This window comes from Dreissena polymorpha, chromosome 2 (genome assembly GCF_020536995.1).
Source record: "Dreissena polymorpha isolate Duluth1 chromosome 2, UMN_Dpol_1.0, whole genome shotgun sequence".
Lineage (NCBI taxonomy): Eukaryota > Metazoa > Mollusca > Bivalvia > Myida > Dreissenidae > Dreissena > Dreissena polymorpha.
In genome coordinates this window covers 56,139,320-56,163,742 of record NC_068356.1, presented here as the reverse complement: position 1 = coordinate 56,163,742, position 24,423 = coordinate 56,139,320, and the positions used below count along the sequence as shown (strand labels likewise).

The following is a 24,423-nucleotide window of genomic DNA, read 5'->3' as shown; positions in this document are numbered from 1 at the left end:
CCATAGCAATTTAGTTTATTATCAATAGTTATAACATTATTCGTTCCGCATTTGCAATTTCAGATAATAGAGATTTAAACATTATATGTTTAGTATGTTTATGAATGGATGTCATAAATATATATGAACTCGCCGTTGATTACCGTCTATATTTTCAGTGTCTTTATTTCAATCCGCTTAATTCAATTTATTAATTAATTCATGGTTGGCAATACTTGTACCGACTATTGGATTATTCACTGAGAACATGCACACGAAATTGTAATATATTTTTACAAGATAATACTTAAGAAATACTATTTTTCTATCATGGTTTGTTGTCGAATAACCCACAGTAAGGAGTATTGATGCGTAGGAATTAAATCACGAGTGCGAAGTAACACGCATCTATACAACTTACTGTGGATTATTCGACAACAAACCATTAAAGAAAAATATTATTTCGTTTCTAACACGATTCTGATTGATTTGGTTCAAGCTTTAGGACGTAACTATATTGTTCAATACTCCGCCTTTCTTAGTACAAAGTTCACTATTTAGTGACGTCATTGATGTGTACAAACATATGACGTCGTTTTCATTCATAAATATTTTGCAAATGACGTCACTTTCATTGAAAACAACAATCGTAGAAACTTAATGACGGCACGTTTATTGATGCTACTGAAAAGCTGACATGCTATAAATGTTTTCTGAATTACGCTTCCTAACCAATAACATTCTTTGTAGGTGTGGTTATGCCACTTATCACCAAATATACAATTTGTTATTTCATTACATTTATACATGCTACATTTATTACATTTCTTTCAGAGCGGGTTTTAACACGTGCATTTTACTGCAATATTTTCTTTATTTATTCGGAACTATTTTCGAAACATTAAGCTCCGCCCATAAGTTATTGCAGAATAACCCACGCTTGATTTCCTTATTTGTCTAAAAAAACAAGTCGCGTGCCGTGTTAGAATTTTAAATTGATAATACATCGAATGGTATGGCCGTAAAAGAATAATTTAAATTGGAATAATTTTAGTATTGCTGATTTATTTGACTACTAACGATATAATGTTATTTATGACATGTAGCGTGTTTCTAATTGAAACGTTTTTTAGATTCAGTGGGAAAATGCCTCCCTTGAGACATGCACTATACTGAGCTGTCTCGGTTACGGACCGGAGATCATACAGGCTCGGAGAGACGCATATCGGGAGTTTGGCAAGCAGTGGACTGCAAAGAGAAATGAAAAACAAACGTGTATTATTACGGGTAGCAAAGGTGAGGGGCTGAGCAACTTCTTGGAAAGTGATATTGATGAAATAATTGTACTTAATAGAGTGATCTGTTTAGAAGATGATGTAAATTCAATTGCCTTTCCTGCGGAGATAACCGTGTTGAGATCACTCAGCCGCAGGAGTTACCATGGTCACTGTAGACTGATACTGGAGAGACGCGGTACAACAATTATCAGGGAAGTAAATGATGCGTTTTGTGATGACGGATATGGTCGCAAACTTTTGAGCAGTGACTTGTTTGTTAATAACTGGTCGAAAGTAGCTATGGGTGAGGGCATGGTGCAGCATGAGCGTGCGGGACCGTCAATTCCTACTACAGTGCTGGGATACTTGCACAACGACACTGTCCATGCATTACCTTACTACTGTCCCAGCATCCTGTCAAAATGGGCCGCAAGACCTCGCCACTGGCCGCCACCGGAAGCCGTTCAGAGGGTCGTATCACTTGGGGCAGTTCTTACGCCTGTTGGATTTAAAGCAAGTGAATATCAACATGTTGAATGGAGAGTGTGTTTTAACGCCGGTGAGATCGAACTAATTAGCAATCTTAACGACACTCAAACTAAATTGTATGTTTTATTGAAAATGATAAAGAACGATGTATTACATCCACGTAAGAAAGAAGTTTCATCGTACACATTGAAAAACATCGTTTTATGGATGGCGGAAAATAATCCTCAAGCCTCTTTTCATAAAAAAAGTATTTTGCAGTGGTTGCATGAAGCATTAGATGCGCTTAGAGTTGCATTGATCACCTTAGAGCTACCATACTATATGATTCCTGAAAGGAATTTGATGGCAACCTCTGGACTGGATGGGGAACAGCAACGCACATGGATATCAACGATTACAGATATGCTCAATGAAGGTCCAAAGATGATACTTAGACTTCCAAAGATACGAAAAGCTCTTATTGCTCATCCTGAACCATTCCGATGGTACAGCGGGAGGAGAATTGAGCTGGAGTTGCTGCAGCTCATGCGCATGAACAGAGTGGAATTCTGCATGGATGAGAACGAGGAGTTTGACTATACCGATGCGATTTGGCAGGCATTAAAGAGACGAACGGACGAGGTTATAACGGATGTGGGCGTGAGGATGATAATGGAAGGGAGTCGAGTTATCAACGCGGATGATATTTGTGCTAGAATTATGATGTAAAACGTTAACGATGATCAATAGATCAGTAACGAGGCGCAACACGTATTTATAACTTTTGAGTACATATTATCTTTAACGAATCACCTGTCATTGTTGCCAAAAACGTGAAAATTATACAACTTATCGTAATAGTGATTTGTTCAGTAATTGATGTTTGACTTGCAGACGTTCGTTTCACTTTTTTAAAATGTGCACAATTTTACGAAAGATTTGTTTCCAGTAGGCTGTCAAATTTACCGAAACAATAAATTTTGATACAATTTATTAAAAATGTCAATCGCATAGATAACAGTAGTTTGCAAAATAAAGTTATGTAAAGTAATTTTGCTATATTCTATATATCTTAACAAAATATGTACGTATCGCGCTTGGAAACCAGCGGTATAATTTCAAGTTATGCATATATTTCTTTTTAGAACATTTGTAGTAACTCATTTTGTCGACGTATGTAGAAATGTGACTTTTGTTTATGTGCGTATGCATGTTAGGAAATAAAGTGTGTTTGTGTCATTTGTATCTCATCTTCTTATCTAAATGTTCACTTGGTTTATGGTTGGTATTGTTAACGCATTTGCACTGAATGAATATATGTGTTACTGGCAGTTACTGAAAGTCCACTGGTATTGTTGTTATTGCTGTAAATGTATCGATAATATTCTTGTTTTTCTTGTTGAGTAGAAACATAGTTGTGATTTGTAATATTGATCAAGAAGTATTGAACACATTGTTGCACTTATCGATAAAAAGGGTGCATATCTGTGTTCATTCAATGTTTTTAAAATGTCTTCAATAACGCTATTGTTGCATTCACAAATAAGAAATGAAGTGCAGTTGTTTTATGCGAATTGATTAAACTACTTCTCATGTGAATGTATAATTGCTCGTGTTTTTTTACTGGACAAGTGAATATAAACTTTTGAGTTTTTGAACGGCCGTGGACCATCAACAGCTACACGGTGCTGAAGGACACTGTCCTTGGCTTGGTTATAGGTCCACGGGCGTAGATGTTAGTAGTTTTTTGTATTGTTCAGTATCGGTTGGATCGTGAGGGGCACTGTGGGAGAAAAAGGACATGTTCTACCATGGCATTTGAAATGGCATTTAATAAATACTGATATGTTCTGGTCAAACTTATATGATTGTTAAGCATAAATATAATTTTTGAATTACAGTTCATTAGAGGTATCCAGTTAACATCACTCTTACGCCATTGGCTACACGTATGTTATGCCCATTAAACTGTTGAATTTATACTAAATACCCATTTTGTGATGTAATCATATGAATGGAATGTAATTGTATGCATTGAATGTATGAGCGATGGAGGACATATCATGTAAAAAAGCATTATGCCTGATTACATTCCGAGGGTGTAACTGTGTATGTTTATTAGCAATACAATTAAACTCAGTTGCAAAACCACGATATATTCTTGGTTTTGTATGCTTCCTGTAAGAATGCAGGCGCCATTTCGCTTTTCGGATGCCTTATTGAATATCTATACTACAAAAGTGTGTCTTATAAACGTGAAGCCTTTAAATCGCTTTATTACATAGTCAATATTACATCTGTCAAGAGATAAGTATTATCATTTGAGCAACTTTTTTTTACTAAATATTATATACCTATAGATAAAACATGAAAGTTTAAGAAAATAAATACGTCATATTTAACAATTTATACGAATCGGATAATCAGAGTTGCCGATTTCATCTTAAATGTTAGAATGTAAATAAAAAGTGTTTTCCAAATATTTAATATGTGGCGCTTGGGTGCAAATAAATACAAAGTCGTGATTTCACGTCATCGACACTGTACAATGGTAAAATCAATACACGCACTTTTCATGGCCAGAACAAGGTTCCTCAGCTTCTTGACTAATAATAGAGCTTAGAAATAAGCTGAAGAAACTGTGTGCAATTCAAGGTAGACAAATCTGTTTTGTTCTTGGTTAATGTAACAGAGTTACATTTCTTTAGATCCGTTTTCAGGTTACAATCTTGCGGAATTGGAGATACGTTTTCTACGCTGTTGAACTAGATGTTAGATTCATTGTTTTGTACTATTTCAAAAAATGCAAATTATTGTTTATTAATTTGAGAAAACTGGGCATAATTCATGTGCGTAAAGTGCCGTCACAGGCTAATCAGGGACGGCACTTTCCGCCTACATTGGATTTATGCTAAGAAGAGACTTCATTTAAACAAAAAATGTGATACAAGCGGAAAGTGTAGTCCCTGATAAGCCTATGTTGTCTGCACAGGTTAATCCGGGACAACGCTTAAAGCACAAGCATTATGCCAGTTTTCTCATAACGCGAATCATTTAAGTACAGCGCTTGATTATTTGATGTTAATATTCGCGATAAAGGTTAATCAAGTGCATGAGAAACGTTTTCTGACGAACATATTTAATCCTTATTGGTATTCTTAATATTGGGCGCATGTTGTAGCGGTAATGATGTGAGCCGCGCTCTGCGAAAACTGGGCTTAATTCATGTGTTGAAAGCGTCGTTCCAGGTTAGAGTTAACTGGGCATAATCTATGTGTTGAAAGCGTCGTTCCAGCTTAGAGTTTGCAAAACACACAGGCTTTTCAGCCACTTTCCGCCTTAACTGGATTCTTAATATGAAGATAGCGGTCACTACGTATTTTGCACTGGAACACCTAACCCGAGTGTTATATAATACGTCTGTTTAACGAATTGTATTTCGTTTAGCAGTCATCGTGTAAGATGCACTGACATACATACTGTGACTGCTATATTTAACGTGTTTCCTGCAAACAGATGCAAATACAAGTCATCCCGCACTATGACTATTAACACCTTCTGTGACAATGTGGATATGTATGATAAAGAATAGTTCGCCAATATTAACGTGGCACTGACCTTTATGTTTGACAATATTTAGGTGCCGATATTGAAGCGAGTTTAATCTGTTGAAGAGTACCTGAGTGAGTTCACTGTAACGGTCTCACTAAACAAATGCAAAACGCGCAAGAATACAACCAAATGAAATATTGACCACGATCAATGAGTACAATGTTGAATAGATGGGTTGTTGTAATTGTTTGATTGTATTTTTGGTTGGACCTTTTTGTGTTACTTTTCATTTTCATAGAATACAGGGTCTACAATGCTACACCCGAATCGGTTAACATCTCTAATGATATTGATCACGTAAAGAATTATATTATGACCCATTAGCGGGAGTTGCATTATCAGGAAACAGCACATCAGTTTTCAGCTTGCGGCTCATTTGATATACCGAGTTACTGATCTGTAGCCTGCAGACTAAGAAAAATAGTTCCTTCAATACATATTGAATATCACTACTCATCCACATATTTCCTAGTGCAAACGACTTCTTAAAGGGACATGTTCAAAGATTGACGCATCGAAAACAAAATTTTAGTTGCAAATTTCTAAAAATAACTTAAGTATTTATATTGCGGATGATACTTGAAAATGCTGTCGTCAAAATACTGTTATATATTTATCAGTTGATTTTTATTACACAACCATGAAGCATTGTTTACGTGAACAGATTGAACAGTTTGAAATGTTCTATGTTTTTATGAAGATAACTGACAATACGACACAATATAACATACAGCCACTTAAGAAAAAGAAGAATGCTTTCCACAAGCATTCGGTTGCAAAAGTATTCAGATTGATATCCAGATAGATTTATCTCTTTTTGTATTTCGTCCGTATGGTTTATAATGGCTTGTAAAGACATTAAATGGAGTGCCTTTTTATGTACTCAAAAAACGTGATTTTAAACATTAAATGGCAGATATGCGCGGGGAAAAGAAACCTCTTAGGTTAAGACGCACATCCTAGATACTATTGATACATCAATAAATACTTATTGTCTGCGTTTTTAAGATATGAAGATTCAATAAACCTATGTTTAAGAGACGCGGTCACATAATTATCTGCTGTATTTTATGCATGTATGTTTTTCAACGTCTTTTCAATAGTATCCCTTGTGAGCTAGGCAGCCTTTAGAAGATCTTCGTAGATATCAGGTACTCGTTGTACCAGGATAGCAGAGAATGTTACATACAGGCTGGGGCTAACGAAACAATCTGGCTTATATAAATAGGATTGACTTCTTTCTTACCTTGACATCGTATATCAACGGAATTACAAACATGAACAACAATAGCGTGAAAAATTGGATTCAGGCAAGCAAATAGTCGCCCCAAAACGAAATATGATATTCATTATTCAGACCTCAGGGTATGGGGTAAAAGATATAGCGTTGACTGCTTCGTATACCGGAGAAGCAGAAAAACATAAGGTCTAATGGTCTCTGTACATCAAACATAAGGTCTAATGGTCTCTGTTCATCAAACATAGAGTCTAATGGTCTCTGTTTATTAAACATAAGGTCTAATGGTCTCTGTTCATCAAACATAAAGTCTAATGGTCTCTGTTCATCAAACATAGAGTCTAATGGTCTCTGTTTATCAAGCATAAGGTCTAATGGTCTCTGTTCATCAAACATAAGGTCTAATGGTCTCTGTTCATCAAACATAAGGTCTAATGGTCTCTGTTCATCAAACAGAAGGTCTAATGGTCTCTGTTTATCAAACATAGGGTATAATGGTCTCTGTTTATCAGACATAAGGTCTAATGGTCTTTGTTCATCAAACATAATTTGTCAGTTGTTGTCAGTGTGCTGTTTGTGTGTTATTCAAAATCAGGAGGAAATTGATTCGGATCGGCTAATTTTCAAACCGGTTTTAATTCCCGATGCTTTGCATTGACCGTTCTAATACGGCGAGCCCTGTTAAATAAGTATATCTTTATGCTGCGTGTTATGTTATGAAAGTTGTTAATAAGAGTCGTGTTCTGAGAAAACTGGGCTTAATGCATGTGCGTAAAGTGTCATGCCAGATTACCCTGTGCAGTCCGCACAGGCTAATCAGGGACGACACTTTCCGCTTTTATGGTATTTTTAGTTTCAAGGAAGTCCCTCCTTGCCGAAAATCAAGTTTAAGCGGAAAGTGTCGTCCCTTGTTAGCCTGTGCGGACTGCACAGGCTAATCTAGGACGAAACTTAACGCACATGCATTAAGCCCAGTTTTCTCAGAACGCGACTCACAAAATCAAGACAACTATCTTTTGATAGAGTTTCTGGATTCAAAAAATGATTCCTCCTTTTGTATAATGTCTACTATAAAGTTATAAAAAGAAAAAACATGTATGTGATATTTATCGAGATTTAAATTAAATAATGAACATATGGCATTCAAATAGTGTTACCCATGTCCAATACAATTTTAACACATAAGATCGCATCCTGCTTCGACGACTATCCCATTGAGTGTTCCATTGGCATCAAGAGCTCTCTGATAAAATAGAACGTTACCATGTAAACAGTTTTCATTTAGCATTGTCCACTGTGACAGTTAACCATCCAAACGTAACGATGCATACAATTTAAAATCAATTTGAAATTTCTGCTCGCAACTTATATGAAGATAGTTTGAATATGGGGACCAAACATTAACCAATCTGCTTTCTCGTCTCTGTGCTTTTGCAAAACAATTCAACATCTCTTAAATATCATATACTTATTGATAATATAATTATGTAAATATATGGAATGAGTGATGTATTGGACGTCATCATTGATGACGTTCATTCGAACGAATGATTAAGGGGGCTAAGTTTCGTTAAGCTGAGGCAAATCACTGCGATTTGGGCGCCTTGAAAACTGGCCCAGCACGCTTGCTGAAATTTTACATGTTTATGGACAAGAATGCGATCTACCTGTTGGCGTAGGCGTTATACCTGGGAAAAATGTAGTTTTTGATAAAATCACGAAAAAAATTCGCAAGTTTAACATAACCGGAATTACAAAATGCGTTATGTGGATATACCGATACCCTACCGAAATATCCGAAATCAAACTTTCATAAAAACAATGTTTCATTAGTTATTTCAGTGTATTTCGCAACAATCTATATTAAAATACGCAGTTTTTCGATAAATAATCAATATTAATGGGGATTTCGTGGGATCTCGGGGATTCCTGGGGATTTTGGTAATTAGGGGAACTTCGGTATTTCTTCACACCCGTCAAAATGGTCGACTTCGTCAGAATGAACGCTTAGAAAGTATTTACAAAAAAACATCATCTCAAACGATGTAAAGTGAACGCTACTTATCTGTTTTGTAGATAAGCATACGATCCATTGGAAAACACTAACATTTGACATAAAAAAACGCCAGTGGATATGGAAATCTTCATCGTTTGAAATAGCAGACGGCGTCGACCAAAGGCGAAAAGAACGCGAGAAAGTATTAACAAAATAACATAATTAAAAATGATGTCAAGTGAACGCTAATTCGCTGTTTTGTAGATAAGTATACGATCTATTGAAAAACCATAACATTTGACATAATACACCCGTGGATATGCAAATCTTCTGCGTACCAAATAGCAGACATCATGCGGCGTCTAATCTGAGTCTACGCTGTTTGCCAAGGCCGATAGTATAATGAATGGAAATGCACAAACTCAGCAACTGGCAAGCATATATGCATTAGTAGATTGTTTCGTGATTATTTAGAAACAACTACATAATTCTTTTGGTTCAGCCAGTGCAACTTCACAGAAATAAGTATAATAGTTTCTACACCTGACAACAATGTGCCAACTTTATACAAGGTAAGTTGTTTACATTATTTAAAATATTTCAAGCTTACAGTATACAACAATAAACAGCTGGTACAATGTAATGTCATCGTTTTAATTTTAATAAGCCCGTGGTTAATTACCCTTTTTAATCTTATGGTTCAATGCATCTCTAACACCTTCAATTGACATTCTCGGCTCGGGTACTACTTACCGGTACATGTACCCCGGGTACTCTTAACTTTACTTACATGTAGCCCGGGTACGGTAAAGAAACTTAAACATACCCGCACAAATTAGATTGTATCCGAGTTGTATATCTGCCAAAAATCCGATGTCGTTAAACATGCTAGCGATTAAAGTAAAACAATATTGTTTACCTTAAAGAAACTTCTCTTTAAAAAAAAATCTGCATCAACATGCTTTTTAGTATGAGTGTTGAGAGGACGCCGTAGGAATAATCAAGTAATCAAGAATACGTCTCTGTTTCTGCTTTTATTTCCTTCATGTATAATGACGATAAGGATTGACGACTAACATTGACGGCAATGATAACAAGCATTGAAAACTAACACCAACGACAAGGATTGGCGACTAGATGTAACATTGACGATTCTCTACAATGAATGAAATTAACAATAAAGAATGAATAATACGATTATAGTACAACAGATCTGCTATTCGAAGTTTAAAATGATAGCATACACTCATTAGAATAAAAGGTTTCATAAATAACAATTTGAAACATTTTCAATAAATATCGAAATATCTTATACAATATTTATTACACAGCATGAATTATTTGTTAAAACATAATATAAATACCAAATATGGTGTTCCCCATTTAACGGACCTCGCAAACCAAAAAATGTTTCTTTAAAAAAATCTATGACGGTAAAAAGTGAACGTGCGACATCGCGGAAAATATACTTGACAACGTCATACAATGACGCGACTTTAAACAATTTAAGATTTTAAATTGAATCACATTAATGATTGTAAAAATGAGTTTTGATAATACATTGTATAAATGCCATTTAACAGAAAATTGACATAAATGTAAACATAATTAATTTTTACAAAATAGCCGACAACAACCGATTTAGTGTTAAAATTCCCGGGTATGTTTTAGTATATTTACCGTACCCAGGGTACGAGCCTTACTAACTGTATTATTATTATATCTCACCGACTACCTTTACCTTGTTGTGTTTCAACCTGAAATTTATGTAAAATCCGGCTTTCTTTACTTTTATTTTTCATTCATTTGATTACGCAATTGTTGACGTATCTCGTGGAAAATTATTTGAATCTTTGGATTTTAGTGACGACAAGCTGGAAATGTCAATTTATTTTTTACAATGAATCTAAGATGTATTTAATTTTTGTGTGTTTGTCATGCATAGTTCAGTGTTTTCCAGAAAAATTTGAGTAGCCAGTTATATGGCCGGCAACTATGCAGTAAAACCAAAGCATTTGTGACATTTACTTGATATATTTGGGAAAAGTAGCCGGCATCAAGAGTTAATGTAACCGGCAAGATCGCTAGCAGCCGGTATTTAAAGAGAACACTGATAATAGTAAACTAAATCTCTACGACGGGATTACAGCTTTGTAAAATTGTTTTTTGGGTGATAATGGTTAGTAATTCATACTAATGTTATTAAAAAATATCGGCTTTAAATTTAATTTTGAGAATGGGATGGAAGAACAGAAAATGAAGAGCATACAGGGATGGAAATAAGTGGTTTACCGTGAACCCGGGGCAAGTAGATTTTGGCCTGGGCAACTCAATTTCAAAAGTTGGTAAACTTCTTTTTTTTTAAGCTTAAAACAATTCACTGCAATAAAAATTGAAAAACAATTGATCACCATGGATCAATACTAGTTAAATAACATTCATTATTTAGGAATAGGACATGATTCAATTCAGGCTCATAATAAAACATCATGCATTGAACATGTGTTGTCAGCAAATGTATTTAATTATCTATTATTTTATTAAAAGAATGTATAATATTCACATGTTCATATTTCTGGGCTCGTTATTCTTTATCTGGGCAACCAAAATACTAAAGATGGTTGCCCACAATAGTAAACAGTTAGTTTCAATCCCTGGCATATCATTGTATCTCTATTGTTATAAGCATTGCATTAAAGTTGTGATTGAGGTTAGCCTGTTGTTTATGGTATATTTACATTTTAGCTTGACTGTTATATATGAAATATATATAGTCGAGCTATCCTACTCAACCCGGCGTCGGCGTGCGCATTGGAATGTTTGCGTACCACCTCAAATATATTTCCTATGTCCATTGACATATTGCTTTTATATTTTGCATACTTCATTACCGACATAACCCCAATCTATAAACAAGAGCAGACAACTCATTTACTGTATCAAGCATTTTAACAGAATTAGGCCCTTTTTCACTTAGAATAATATGCATATTATTGATAAATCTATGTTAAAGTTTGCATATGACCTCAAATATTTTTTATGTCCCTTGACATATTGCGTTCATACACCATGTATTTTGCTTATTAACCAACATGACCCCAATGTATAAACAAGAGCAGATAACTGTATCAAGCATTTTGTAACAATTATGGCCTTTTTTTCACTTAGAATAAGCATATAATTGATAAATCTATTATTAAAATTGCGTACCACCTTTAAATTGCCATAACTTGTTTATTATGCTCCCCCCCAAATTTTTTAGGGGGAGCATATAGTCGCCGCTTCGTCTGTCCGTCGGTGCACAAATTTGTTTCGTACCCAATTTTTTTTTGTACCCAAATTTAAATATGTACCCTTTTTTTTTCGTACCCAAATAGTTTTTTGTATCCTAATTTTTTCGTTCCCTATAGGTTTTCATAACCAAATTTTTTTTCGTACCCAATTTTTTTTTTACACAAATTTGTTCGAACCCAAATTTCTTTAAACCCATTTGTTCGTACTCAAATTTTTTTCGTACCCAAATTCGTTTTGTTCCCAATTTTTTTTGTACCCAAATTTTTATTTGAACCTTTTTTTTCGTACCCAAATAGTTTTTCGTACCCTAATTTTTTTTCATAACCAATTTTTTTTTCGTACCCACATTTTTTTGAACCCAATTTTTTCGTACACAAATTTGTTCGTACCCAAATTTCTTCGTACCCATTTGTTCGTACTTTTTTTTTTTGTACACAAATTTTTTCGTACCTTATTTTTTATTTGTACCCATTTTTTTCGTACCAAAATAGTTTTTTCGTTCCCTTATTTTGTTTGTACCCTTTTTATCGTACTCAAATTTGTTTTCGTACCCAAATTTGTTTTTTTTTCCTACCCACATATTTTTTCGTACCATTTTTTTTAGAAATAATCGATTTTCAATTTGATTTCATCTCTCCACTCATTCCATCACGCGAAACCCTTAAGGTGTCGCAACTCTAGTATGGAATGAGTGCTATATTGACGTCATCATTTGATGACGTTCAATTGAACGAATGATAATGGCGACTAAAATTCGTTAAGCTCCTGGTTATAGCCGCGATTTGGGAGTCTTGAAAACTGGCCCAACACGTGTGCTGAAATTTGACATGTATATGGACCAGAATGCGATCTACCTTTTGGCGTATTCGTCATATCTGGGAAAAGTCCAGTTTTTGATAAATTTACGAAAAAGTGGTGTTTTTTATTGCGCAATCGCTATAAAATGAGTTCTCGCCGGAAGCGTTAATAGCGTTAATAGCAACCCAAACACAATTCACCCCCAGGAGACAATTCACGCGCTAGACACTTAAAATTTGATTTTTATTAATACATATTGCGATTTTATTCCCAAATTAATTAATAATTGCATCTCTCGTTTAACATACGTTTTAGAAAATATTAACAAAACAAATAAAAACAAACAGCCGTTAAATTTTATTGTTGTAAATACGGTAACCTGATTACATATCCACTAGCGTCTATGCATATTTACACAAAAAATAGTTCGCAAGTAAGCAACAAACAATCAAATTTAAACGCAAATTATCTAACAAAATATATGAATTTAAGCTAGAAATCTAAACTTAAATACAATTTCTGTACTTATAACACAATACCAATAGTTTTTACAATAACACATTCGACATGTACATGTACTTCCAACAACACGCCAACCGCTTTTTTCAAAGCGAATGTGTAGAGTAACATTTCAAACAATAAACACAAAATGGAACTGGATTTTAACGTAGTGCGCAAATTGGAAGTGATTAGAGTAATTTATTTTTCAACTTGTCAATCTTCGTAGTATACGTTTAGTTGTGAGATGTTAACGGTTTCCCCCCAAAAAATATGCCTTCGCTGCGAAGTCAAAGTGGGTGGGGAACGAGACTGCTTGTGGATTTCGAGTTGCTGGAAGTTTGTAACGAAGCTGCTTTTGTGCAATATTCAGCGATTTTTCAAGCTGTGTGTTTGAAGTCGGAGATATATATTGCTGACATTAATGATGTTGTGTACGTTCTTGTGCCCACTGATCTGCATATGATACCAGTGGGAGAGCATCCTGAATCCCACATAGTCTGCAACAGATGTTTCCTGGTCGAGTGGTTAATAAGTTTTATCGTTAATCGTTATACATGCATATTACACATTTTACATTATTTGTGCTATTTTTGACACCCATTTTACATGCTGATGAACCAACGGTCAGTGCCGTAGTCCTACTGTCATTGGTTTGTGTGCTTGTTGAAAGTACATGTAGAAAGGGTTGTTTAGCTCCAATAAGCCATGTTGCTATTTTTTGGATAAAATTTATGGCAGCTGGCTTTTTTATCTTTGTGCAGCAACCTCGGCCGCCTCATTTTTTGAAAACATTAGTTGCACACTGTTCATATTGTGGAAAAATGAGTCGCGCACTGTTCACAGTGAGAAAAAAAGGTGGTGACTATTCAACAATGTGAAAAAATGAGTCGCGCATTGTTTAAAATTCTTAAAATATCAGTCGCAAACATTAGAAAAATGTAAAAAAAGTGTCTTGCAATGTTGAAAATTGTGAAATATGAGTCGCGCAATCTTGACAATTATGGAAAATTAAGTTGCACACTGCTAAAAATTGTGAACAAATGAGTTGTAACTGTTGAAAATTGTGAAAATAATTAATTGAGCATTGTTCATATTTGTGAAAATATGAGTCTCAAACTGCTGAAATTTGTGAAAAAAAAAATTAGTCGCTAACTGTTGAAAAATGTGAAAAAATGAGTTGCACACTTTTTAAAATACTGACCATTTGCGTCACGAATTCCTCTATTAAATTTGTGCAAAAACAGCTATCGCTATTAATGATTGAGTTTAGTTATCATTATATCTTGAATTTCAATATCGCAATAGAAGTAGGATATTTTATATTTCGGACGTTGCTGTGCAAGTTAGAATACAATGAGGTACAGGTGCAACGCCCTGGTTGCGGGGCCGGATCCCTGTGGATTTGGAAAATTTGCGACTTTTTGACTAAAATTAGGAAATTAGTGTTGTTGTTGTTTTTTTCTAAAAAATATGTGGATGGGAGTTGAACAAAATATTGAGATCTAATAAAAAAAATTCTTTCAAAACCTTACATTAATTTGCCAATATTTATAAATTTTGGTCACCGTCAGAACATTTAACCCAATCAAATATCGGCCAAGTTTCAAACTAGTTCCTCTGAGCTAAGACCTGATATTTACGGCTGAAGGCAAGTAATGAAACTCAATGGCTGGGGGTTTGGGGGCCGCCTAGGCCCCCAATGAGGTCCCTGGTAGCAGGGCCATTCCCTTTAGAATGGGAAAATTTGCGACTTTTGACTAAAATTGGGAAATTAGTGTTGTAGTTGTTTCCTTACAAAAGTTGTGGATGGGATTTAAACTAAATATTGAGATCTAAAAAATATTAAAAATATTATTATTGTTTTCGAAACCTTCCATTATTTTTCTTAATTGGATATCGGGCCGATTGCCGGACCCAATTTTTAATGAGAACAAACACTTTACAAAATGTATGTTTCATTAAGAAATTTCATTATTTGGGTCTCTAACTTGTGATAATAGTTTAGTTCCTTATGGTTTCAGGTGAGTACCTTAGAGCCTATTACCCGCTTGTCTGGATACTAACAGAGTAAAACATGGCATTTTTCAGATTTGAATACTGGTATTTTACACGTCTTTAGACAGTTCTGTGAACCGGAAACAAGTTAACGTACAATACTTGAAAATTAATGGGCAACGCACAATACTAAAAATTTAAACTTTAACTGTAATTTAAATGGTCATGTGACAAATTACCTTAAAGCTGCCCATCCACACACAATATCATTGTCAATGTTATTGACTCAATAATATTTACAGAATATGTTTTGCCCTCAAGTGTACACAAATATTAATTAATATTTTGTTCATTTGTATCTCGATCATCATTCAAACAAGATAAACATTTACAATGCGTCAATAAATATTTGAGCTCTCTGATTGTCATCAATACATTGAGGGTGTCTTCAATATCATACATTCACTATAAATTTTATTGTCAATCTTCATTATTGACACTAAAATTGAGAATGATATTGTGTGTGGATTGGCCGCTAAGGGATGTTTTCCGATTGTAACATATAAATATGTTTTGTATGGTGATACGCTTAACATTGCTTCTTATCCTCTTACATGCCCTTGTATTTCAAGAAAGAATACTTTTCATCCCAGGGCTCGACATTAACTTTTGAAGCCACTTGTCCGGTCGGACAAGTAGATCAAAATTTAACTTGTCCTGACAAAAAAGCAACTTGTCCTGACCATTATATCTTATTCTGCTCAGTACTTTGCAAAATAACGAAATAATACAAAATCCTCAAATCATAAAGACTTAAATCGTTCAAAATACATAATAACATAATTGTAGGCAATTTCAATACAAAAACAACTGACTAGAATAACAGGAAAACTCGAGATTCTTGATTTTTAAACATTTTAAACATTGTACGTACCTGACAAAAACTTGTGATTTTAAGACGAAAAACCAAAGGAAAGTAGATTAGACATATTTAAGCAGACGACATTGTACTAACGAAAACAAACCACAAATGGGAACGATGTCGTAAAATCATTGTATACATAGAGAATCAGATGACGTCACTACGTTAAGTGTCTGTAAGATCGGTGTGTATACCGGTGTCGTTAAATGCATATTGTTTACTTCTTTACAAAGGAGAATATTCTTGTTATCTTGCCGAAGAAAAATAACAATGTTAAGGGTTGCTTCCCTTGTGAACAGTACGGTGTAGTATCACATGGAACTATCGGAATATCTCGCGCTTTGTCGTTTAAACGCAAACAAAATATAATCGAAAAAGTTTTGTGGTGACTCCACAGAAATAACGGATTTAAAGGCATTTTTCTAAGTAACTATTATATTATAACGACCACTTGTCCCATCGGACTAGCAAATTTTTTATTTACTTGTCCAGACTAACAATTTGGTTGTCCCGGACAGTCGGACTACCGTTAATATCGAGCCCTGCATCCCAAAGGACAGAGGTCTTATGTTTGAATGCCAGTGGGGGCTTCAAAAGATGATTTATTTTTAGACAAATGAGTATATTTGCTTTACTTTGCCCTTAAATTAACCCAAATTACTCTTTGTTTAATACAATTTCTTAAAAATAATGATGTTTCTGAAAAAATATCGGTACATTCATGTACTTTATAATTCAATTATGCAAGAATTATGTAATAATAATGTATTGACTGGTGGTAGAATAAGACACAGAACTTATAATCGACATCCATTTTAGTTCTTTTGACACTTGAACTATAACACGTAATTTAATGCATATAAATTGAAATAGTATTGTCAATACAATACATTTGCATTATTTATTAGGCAACAAATAGAGGAAACATATATAGTTAATTTAATAATTATTGACTATTTCTTATAAATAATTTCCTTTTGCAACCCTCGCTGTCCTCCATTTTCTGAAACGAGACAGATGAAGTATGCACTAACATTAACATGGTATTCTAGTTATCCTAAAACATTTCAAAATGTTTAATTGTTAAAAACTATAGTCAAAATCAGGTAAAATTAACTGAATCAAATTTAGTTAGTAATAACAAAATTATTTTTAAGTTAAAAAATGTGTACCCATATATTGTATTTATGCACATATTTTTTTTGTCGATAGACTACTCTTCCAATAAAACAGTTTTTACTAACTGGCATTTTATCGATAAAAGTCAAACATGTAATGGCTCTTGATCTACTCTTCAAAGCTGTTGTATGATTTAAAATCAACATTTTTATTTTGTTTACTTTTATTTGCTTTCATTGTGATCCTCCTTTTGCATATTTAAACAGTTGGTGTAAGCAGGAAATTCTTTGTGGATACACATTGTTTGATCAATATCAAACTAATTACTCTTAAAATGCTATGTCAATTTCCACAGTGCAAGTACAATGCACCATAATTGCAAAATTTAACACTCTTTAAAGTCACTAACACTTGTCTCATTCTTTTAATAATTCAACAAAAACACATCTTGTTATATGCGTACATTAAACAGTATTAAAAAAATCTGAAATGAAATCTCTAATTAGCAATATACACTGCACTCCTGTTTAATTTCCCTCACAGAAAACAGGTTAGTTTGTACATGTACCTGTATGTAAGTAACAACAGTGTTAAACAATAACTGTTCTCATCATTTTAGGCATCCCATTGTTTACCATCATTTGGTGTATATTCACACCATAACTATTCTGGATGTGTAAAGGCTTAGGCATTCATAATCTTGAGAACAATAATAAAAAACAAATACCATTCAAATTTTATTATCTTGCATAACATACACGGTGCCTATACCACGTGACTTTTTAAGATCTGTGTTAGGAGAATAAAGCGCAACCCAGTTAACATTTTTGATGATGTCTTGTTAAATATTTTATCATATATAATGGAATAAAGTGGAGAGCCCGCTCATTTTCGAGAGTTTTCTATAGGTATCATGATCTTTTTAAACAAGTAAGTACTTTTTTAGTAAAGTGCAACCGCGCGTTTGTAATATGAAGTCCCCACACTGATCCGACACTTTTCCAACCGTTCAAACACGGGGTTGTACTTTACTGCTAAAAATACTTATTTGTTTTAAAATATCATGATACCTATAGAAAACTCTTAGGAATGAGCCGGCTCTCCACTTTATCCCATTATAAATGGTGAAATATTTAAAAAGAAATCTTAAAAAAAGTAAACTGGGTCGCACTTTATTCTCTCAACACAGATCTGAAAAAGTCACGTGGTATAGGCACCGTGACATTACGCAAACATCTTAACAAACTTCCTCCTCAAAGCATCCATGAACACCCGTTCCCCCTCCTTGCTGAGGTGAACCCCATCACGAACCCAATGGCTCTCCTCTTTTACATGAAGCATGTAGGCCAGTGGCAATTTCTTTGATGCATATTTATCGATGGACGCTGCCATGTTGGATGTTGACAAACTGGGCAGCGTCCAGAGCCGCCTCTCTGAATTGCCAGCGCCTGCAAAGTCCTGCTACCACAACCTGAGGCACGCCCGATCTCTGATTGTCCGACATAACTGGACAATGTTCCAGGCTATTTTTTTCGGCCTCTGTTGTCGAAATGTCGTTCCCCCCCAAAACCACAACCACTATCTTCGGTGCCCATTCAATCATATCTTGTAGTACATGTTGTTGAACCCGCAACACCCGCATCCCTCCTTTACCGAAAAAACGATAACTGCCGGGCACCTACAATCAGATAAAAGTAAAAATAAGTGGACCAGTGGTCTCACTAGAATTTTAAAACAGGAGTCCTAGGATGGCAAGTAGGATAAGTGCAGTGACTATAAAGAACCATAACTCTATCTTCCTTAGTTTTTTTTTATTATCTCCCATTATTTAATTTCAAAGTACATTTTTGTCTGGAGCATAACTCGAAATGTACTGAAGGGATTGCCTTGAAACTTGAAATATGACCAGATTGCAAGTATGAAGAGTACAGTGACGAAGAACCATTACTGTATCTACCTTAGTTTTTATGCCCCAGTAGGGTGGAATATAGAGATGCACATTTTGGGTGGTGAAATGTTAAGGTCAAGCTGATCCTTCAAGGTCAAATATATGGCTTCAAAGCGGCCCAGATGGGGGCATTGTGTTTCTGACAAACACATCTCTTGTTGAATTATCTTATTATAAGCCCGTTTTTAAAAATCGGGACGTATTATAGTTTCACCCTTGGCGGGCGTTAGGCTTGCGACGTCCACAGCAGTGTCGGCTCTCTAATTCAAATTATTTTCATGAGATCTTCACCAAACTTGGTCAGAAGTTGTGTCTAGATAATATTAAGGTCATGTTTGAATATGGGTCATGCCAGGATCAAAAACTAGGTCACGGGGTCACTAAGTGCATTTCAAGGATTAAGCATGGTGTCTGCTCTCTAATTGAAGTAGTTTTCATCCTATGTTCACCAAACTTGGTCAGAAGTTGTATCTAGACAATATCGAAGTCAAGTTCGAATATGGGTCATGCGGGGTAAAAAACTAGGTCATGGGGTCACTTAGTGCATTTCAAAGATTTAGCATGGTGTCCGCTCTCTTATTGTAAGTTATTGAATTACTTTTCATCAGATCTCCACCAAACGTGGTCAGAAGTTGTATCTAGACAATATCGAGGTCAAGTTTGAATATGGGTGAAAAACTAGGTCACAGGGTCACTTAGTGCATTTCAAGCGTTTAGAATGGTGTTCGCTCTCTAATTGAAGAAGTATTTATCCGATCTTCACCAACTTTGGTCAGAAGTTGTGTCTAGATGATATATAGGTCAAGTTCAAGTTGTCCAAAAACCTTCAAACGGGCATATCTTGTGACAGTTTGGCTCTCGTGTTCAAGATGTGTTTGAATGATACTTATATTAGGTCATGAATACTCATGATTCAATTGAATAACTCTATATTGTAACTTCGAAAAAAACACTTATGACAGGGTCAAAAACAAAAACCTGCATTATAAACAAATTATGTTCAAAGTAGGTTATGTTCACAGTAGGTTCAAGGATCTTATTGCCTTGTGTCGTATTTCTTTCTTTCGAAATAATTTCATGTCTCCGAACTAATATGCATTACGCCCGGTGTTTTTTATATGCGGATTAATGCTCAGTTTTAGATCAATAACTAATGAACGCCTCAATATTTTACAAAAATTAACACCGGATTATTGTTCACCGACTTTTTTCATAGAGATTTGATATAAATATTATAGAGCTGAACAAAGAAATACATTAAGCCCTGTTTTCCCGGAACACGCGCTGAACATACACCTTATAGAAACGCTATACCAATTCCGGTTCTTGTGCACTTAATTGATTGTAAACAATGACGGTTGAAATCCTTGCGTGGGAATTTTTCTGGTAACCAAGAGCGACGTCAACGTTCATGAAGCCTTTCATTTATAAATGTATATATGCGTCGTGTCAAAACCAGCATCACCGGCTGTAAAATCTAATTTTAACCTGACACATCCGCTGCTGTGTGCACCCGCAAATTAGTTTAAAATGGTTTCCGAATCGGTACTTTGATTACATAACATAAGAACATAATATCCCGTCCAAAAATGGCGCTATGCTTTTTAATAGTACATGTTTATTATTGCAAAAAAGTAAAGCTCCCCACATATAGTGTCGCAGTTTATAACAATACAAGTTATGTTTCATCTTTTGTAATGTAGCTTGAGGTTACTTATTTTTGAAAAGTATGAAAGAGGTATACATTTAAACAGAGGAAACGTTCATTAACACATTCATATCAAGAACACACAAGAAACGATGCCTTCTTTAAAGTTTAGTTCCAACTAACCTCACTTAAACGCGGTGTAAGCTCCCGTATACGCATGCACCCATGACATTAAATTTAAAAAAGCCGACAACGAGCGATTAAGTGTTAAAATCCCCGGGTGCGTTTTAATATATATACTGTACCCGCGGTACATGTAAGTATACTTAAGAGTACCCGGGGTACATGTAAGTAGTACCCGAGCCGACAATGACCATTCCAGCCTTACTGTGGGTTATTCGACAACAAACCATGATAGAAAAATATTATTTATTAAATATAACACTTCAGACATACGTACACCAGGAATCCCACCCCACCGTTCCAACCGAACCACATAACTGTCACCGAAAACCGCTATCTTCGTATTCTCGGTTGTCATTTCAAATACTTCATTCTGGTTCAAATTCAATGCTTTTTAATGTATATATTGGAGGTTAACAACTGCGGGAAATACCGCGCGACAAAAATTCGCATGACGTCATATCGCCGAAACTTCTGATTGGCCAAAACATTAATTATGCATTGTATTAAAATAACGGTTTAAACGGTCACTTTCAAATTGTAAACCGATGTAGTAAGATGTGATTTTTTCGATTATTGGAAAAATAAACGCGTTTGTAAGTTAATAAGTTAGTTATTGATATTCAGTTAGTAAGTGTGTTTAACGTTAAACAATTGTTGTAAATAGATATAATAGTGTTGTGTCAAAACTAAATTGGATCCGAAGTTCCGTTGCGCCCTGCAACGTTTCTATCCAGATTCAGAAGCAAGATCTCAACCAACGGAAAGAAAGTTCAATACGTGTACGTATATCTACTGTATGTTTATCGATGCAACTTTAATCTACATGTTTTCGTTCCTTAGCTTTCGATCACACCATATGATATAATTGATTAAATTTTCCTTTGCACCGCATGCCGTTCCAGTGGTCATTCTGGGCAGCGCCATTGCGGAATTCCCGCATCGAAATATTAATGGGCGCAATCTAAATAATACCAGTGGGCCATACGGGCGCATACATAATATAATTGGCGTATTACAAATTATATCAGTGGGGGATTTAATTTTCAAAAACAAAGCGACGGAATCGTACTGGTCTGCTGAGTGGAAATGTATGTTGAAAATAACCGTTGCTTGGCTACCTTTGGCGCACTTTGTTGAATCCTGCACTTCCATTGGTTGATAGATGTCACATGTAGGAAAACTGTGTTCACGTCATCAGAAATGTTGAAGAACAAACTCTCCTACATTTGTTTTAAAAACCAAGGAAAAGTGAAAGGATTTCTGATCAGCAAGGTGGCAAAACAGCAGATGTTTGGCCGAAGCGAGTAGCGTCTGCTGGTTCAAGCGAACAAATGTTGAAACCATCGGAAAAGGTAGATGATCATTTATTCCAGAAAGGTTGGGTAGAGAAATTTACGTGGATGTCATACGATAACAAAAAAAATATTTTATGTTTTGCGACATTTGTAAAAAGCATAGCAAAAATAACACGTTTGTTAACGGCTGTTCGAATTTTCTGACAAGTACTCATAATACTTCAACAGACATGCAGCAGGTAACCGCTATAAAATCTAAATGGCCCACTAAATTTATGGCTGATGAGCAATTAGCTAAAGAAACTTCAGCGTACAGTTTATATAGTATTGACAGACCTGTACGCTAAAGCGAACCCCGTATCGAAAGTCAACCAGAGTCGTAATATATTTATGTCACGCTATAAATCAAAGAAAGCTCATTTTCTTGGATACATTTCTACATATATTAGTGAATGAATATAAATTACTGCATCTGGGAATATTTTAAGGTTTAAATATTTCAAATGCATCTTACAATAGATGAAAACAACTCTCATCAGTCTGAAATTCACAATTTTGCCGCCTTTGTCACGTGACAAGTTTTGCAATCTTTCCAATCAAGTGGTTGATTTGGGCCGATAATTGCATATAAAAGCTGTTTTGGACCGGTCTTTGTTAACTGTCCACTTTTCGGGAATTTCTGGTTGACTTTCCTAATGGGGTTGGTCCATAACTATAAAGTCGCGCCAGTCAAAAATCATATCAAGCGACATTTAAAGTTATGGTAGCCAGAACTAATGGGCAATTTGCCCACCAGCAATCTGGGGCCCGTCTTATCAAACATCGTACGACATTTTCACCTTACGATGCAATTTTCGAAGCGCCATAATTATGTGACCGTAACTTTTATAATTACTTTTGTTGAACATTTCTATTCATTTCCAAAGAAGCTGTCAAATATCCATTATATTTGAAACATACAGATCATAATCACTTATATTTTAAAATTACAAAATTCAATCGTAAGTTTACATTGTCGCACGATATTTGATAAGACTAGCCCTAGGCTCAGAATGAACACTATAGATAATTACTTTCTATAATCACGACAGTCATTTTCAAGATAAAAATATTGCTTAAATTAAACGATCAAAGTGGTAAAGAATTGCATGAACACATTTGGCTGTTTTTATTGTTGTTTTAAGATCCAGGTAAAGCTACTCTGGTACCAGCTATGGTTTGTTAGGCGCTTGCGGCTAATAAGCGTCTCGTTGATAGTGACCTAAGCAAAAAAAGATGTGAATGAATCAGTCTAAAAAATCGTAAACAAATCAGAGATTTGTTCACGATATGGTACCGATTGAAATCACATGCAAATAAGCTAATGAATCGCCAATCAATCGTAAACAAATCGTGCTAATAAATCGGGATAAAATCAACTAAATAATGAATCGGTATTAAACTGGGTCTATTGAATTGGTATCAAATCGCTAACAATCGTAAAAAAATCGGTATCAACATGTAAACAAATCAGTAATAAATCGGTGTAATGCAGTCCTTCCCAAAATTATTATTTATTGCCGGCAATAAGGTCCTATAATCATGCAGCCATTTCCGGCCCAGACTGATTATTTCAGGCCCAAAAAGTAAAAAATGACGACGAAAGACAAAGATGACATTTTAACTATATTGTTATATTATCAGAGTAATATACAAAGCATGCATTTAATCATTCAGAATTGCCAAGATTTCTTTAGCGTTTGTCTCTTCATCCTGGATATCTGAATCCTCTACTGAAGACACATCCTTTGACTAATCTTTCGTTGAATACCCATCAGGCATAGCCTTGGGTGAGCGCTAATAATTAAGTCGACGAAGACCATCTCCCTGTATCATGAGCATACAATACTTAATCTTTTTGCTAAGCTGTTGTAGGCTAGCATACCTTATCATATTATACTAGTCTTGAAGTCAATCCAAATCCTTTTGAGTGAATTATTTGGATGATTTTTTTTAATCATGGTAGAAAACTTTATTGGTATGTAGGTGTGAGTTTGTTACCTAAAAACCTCATTAAAAATTTAATTTTACATAAAACCATCAAATCTGAACAGCCATTTGTCTACAGCTGCTGAATGGTCATAAGCTGTAACATCTGCAGTGCTGAGT

At 35.0% G+C, this 24,423-nt stretch overlaps 2 protein-coding genes across 12 annotated transcripts in view; both read left to right on the top strand.

The window, feature by feature from the left end:
• Positions 1–24,423, top strand: part of LOC127867113 (uncharacterized) — a 707,753-nt gene that overhangs the window by 104,766 nt on the left and 578,564 nt on the right. The gene's annotated exons all lie outside the window — the stretch shown is intronic.
• Positions 1–24,423, top strand: part of LOC127867094 (uncharacterized) — a 514,868-nt gene that overhangs the window by 126,479 nt on the left and 363,966 nt on the right. For 5 of the 6 annotated variants that reach the window (XM_052408082.1, XM_052408080.1, XM_052408081.1 and 2 more), the window contains one exon: positions 1,113–3,876. In XM_052408082.1, the coding sequence (XP_052264042.1) occupies positions 1,113–2,453 (1,341 nt within the window). In that variant the 3' untranslated portion in view covers positions 2,454–3,876. Of the gene's footprint in view, positions 1–1,112; positions 3,877–24,423 lie in introns of those variants that run through there. The other variant, XR_008043262.1, reaches the window with a different exon arrangement.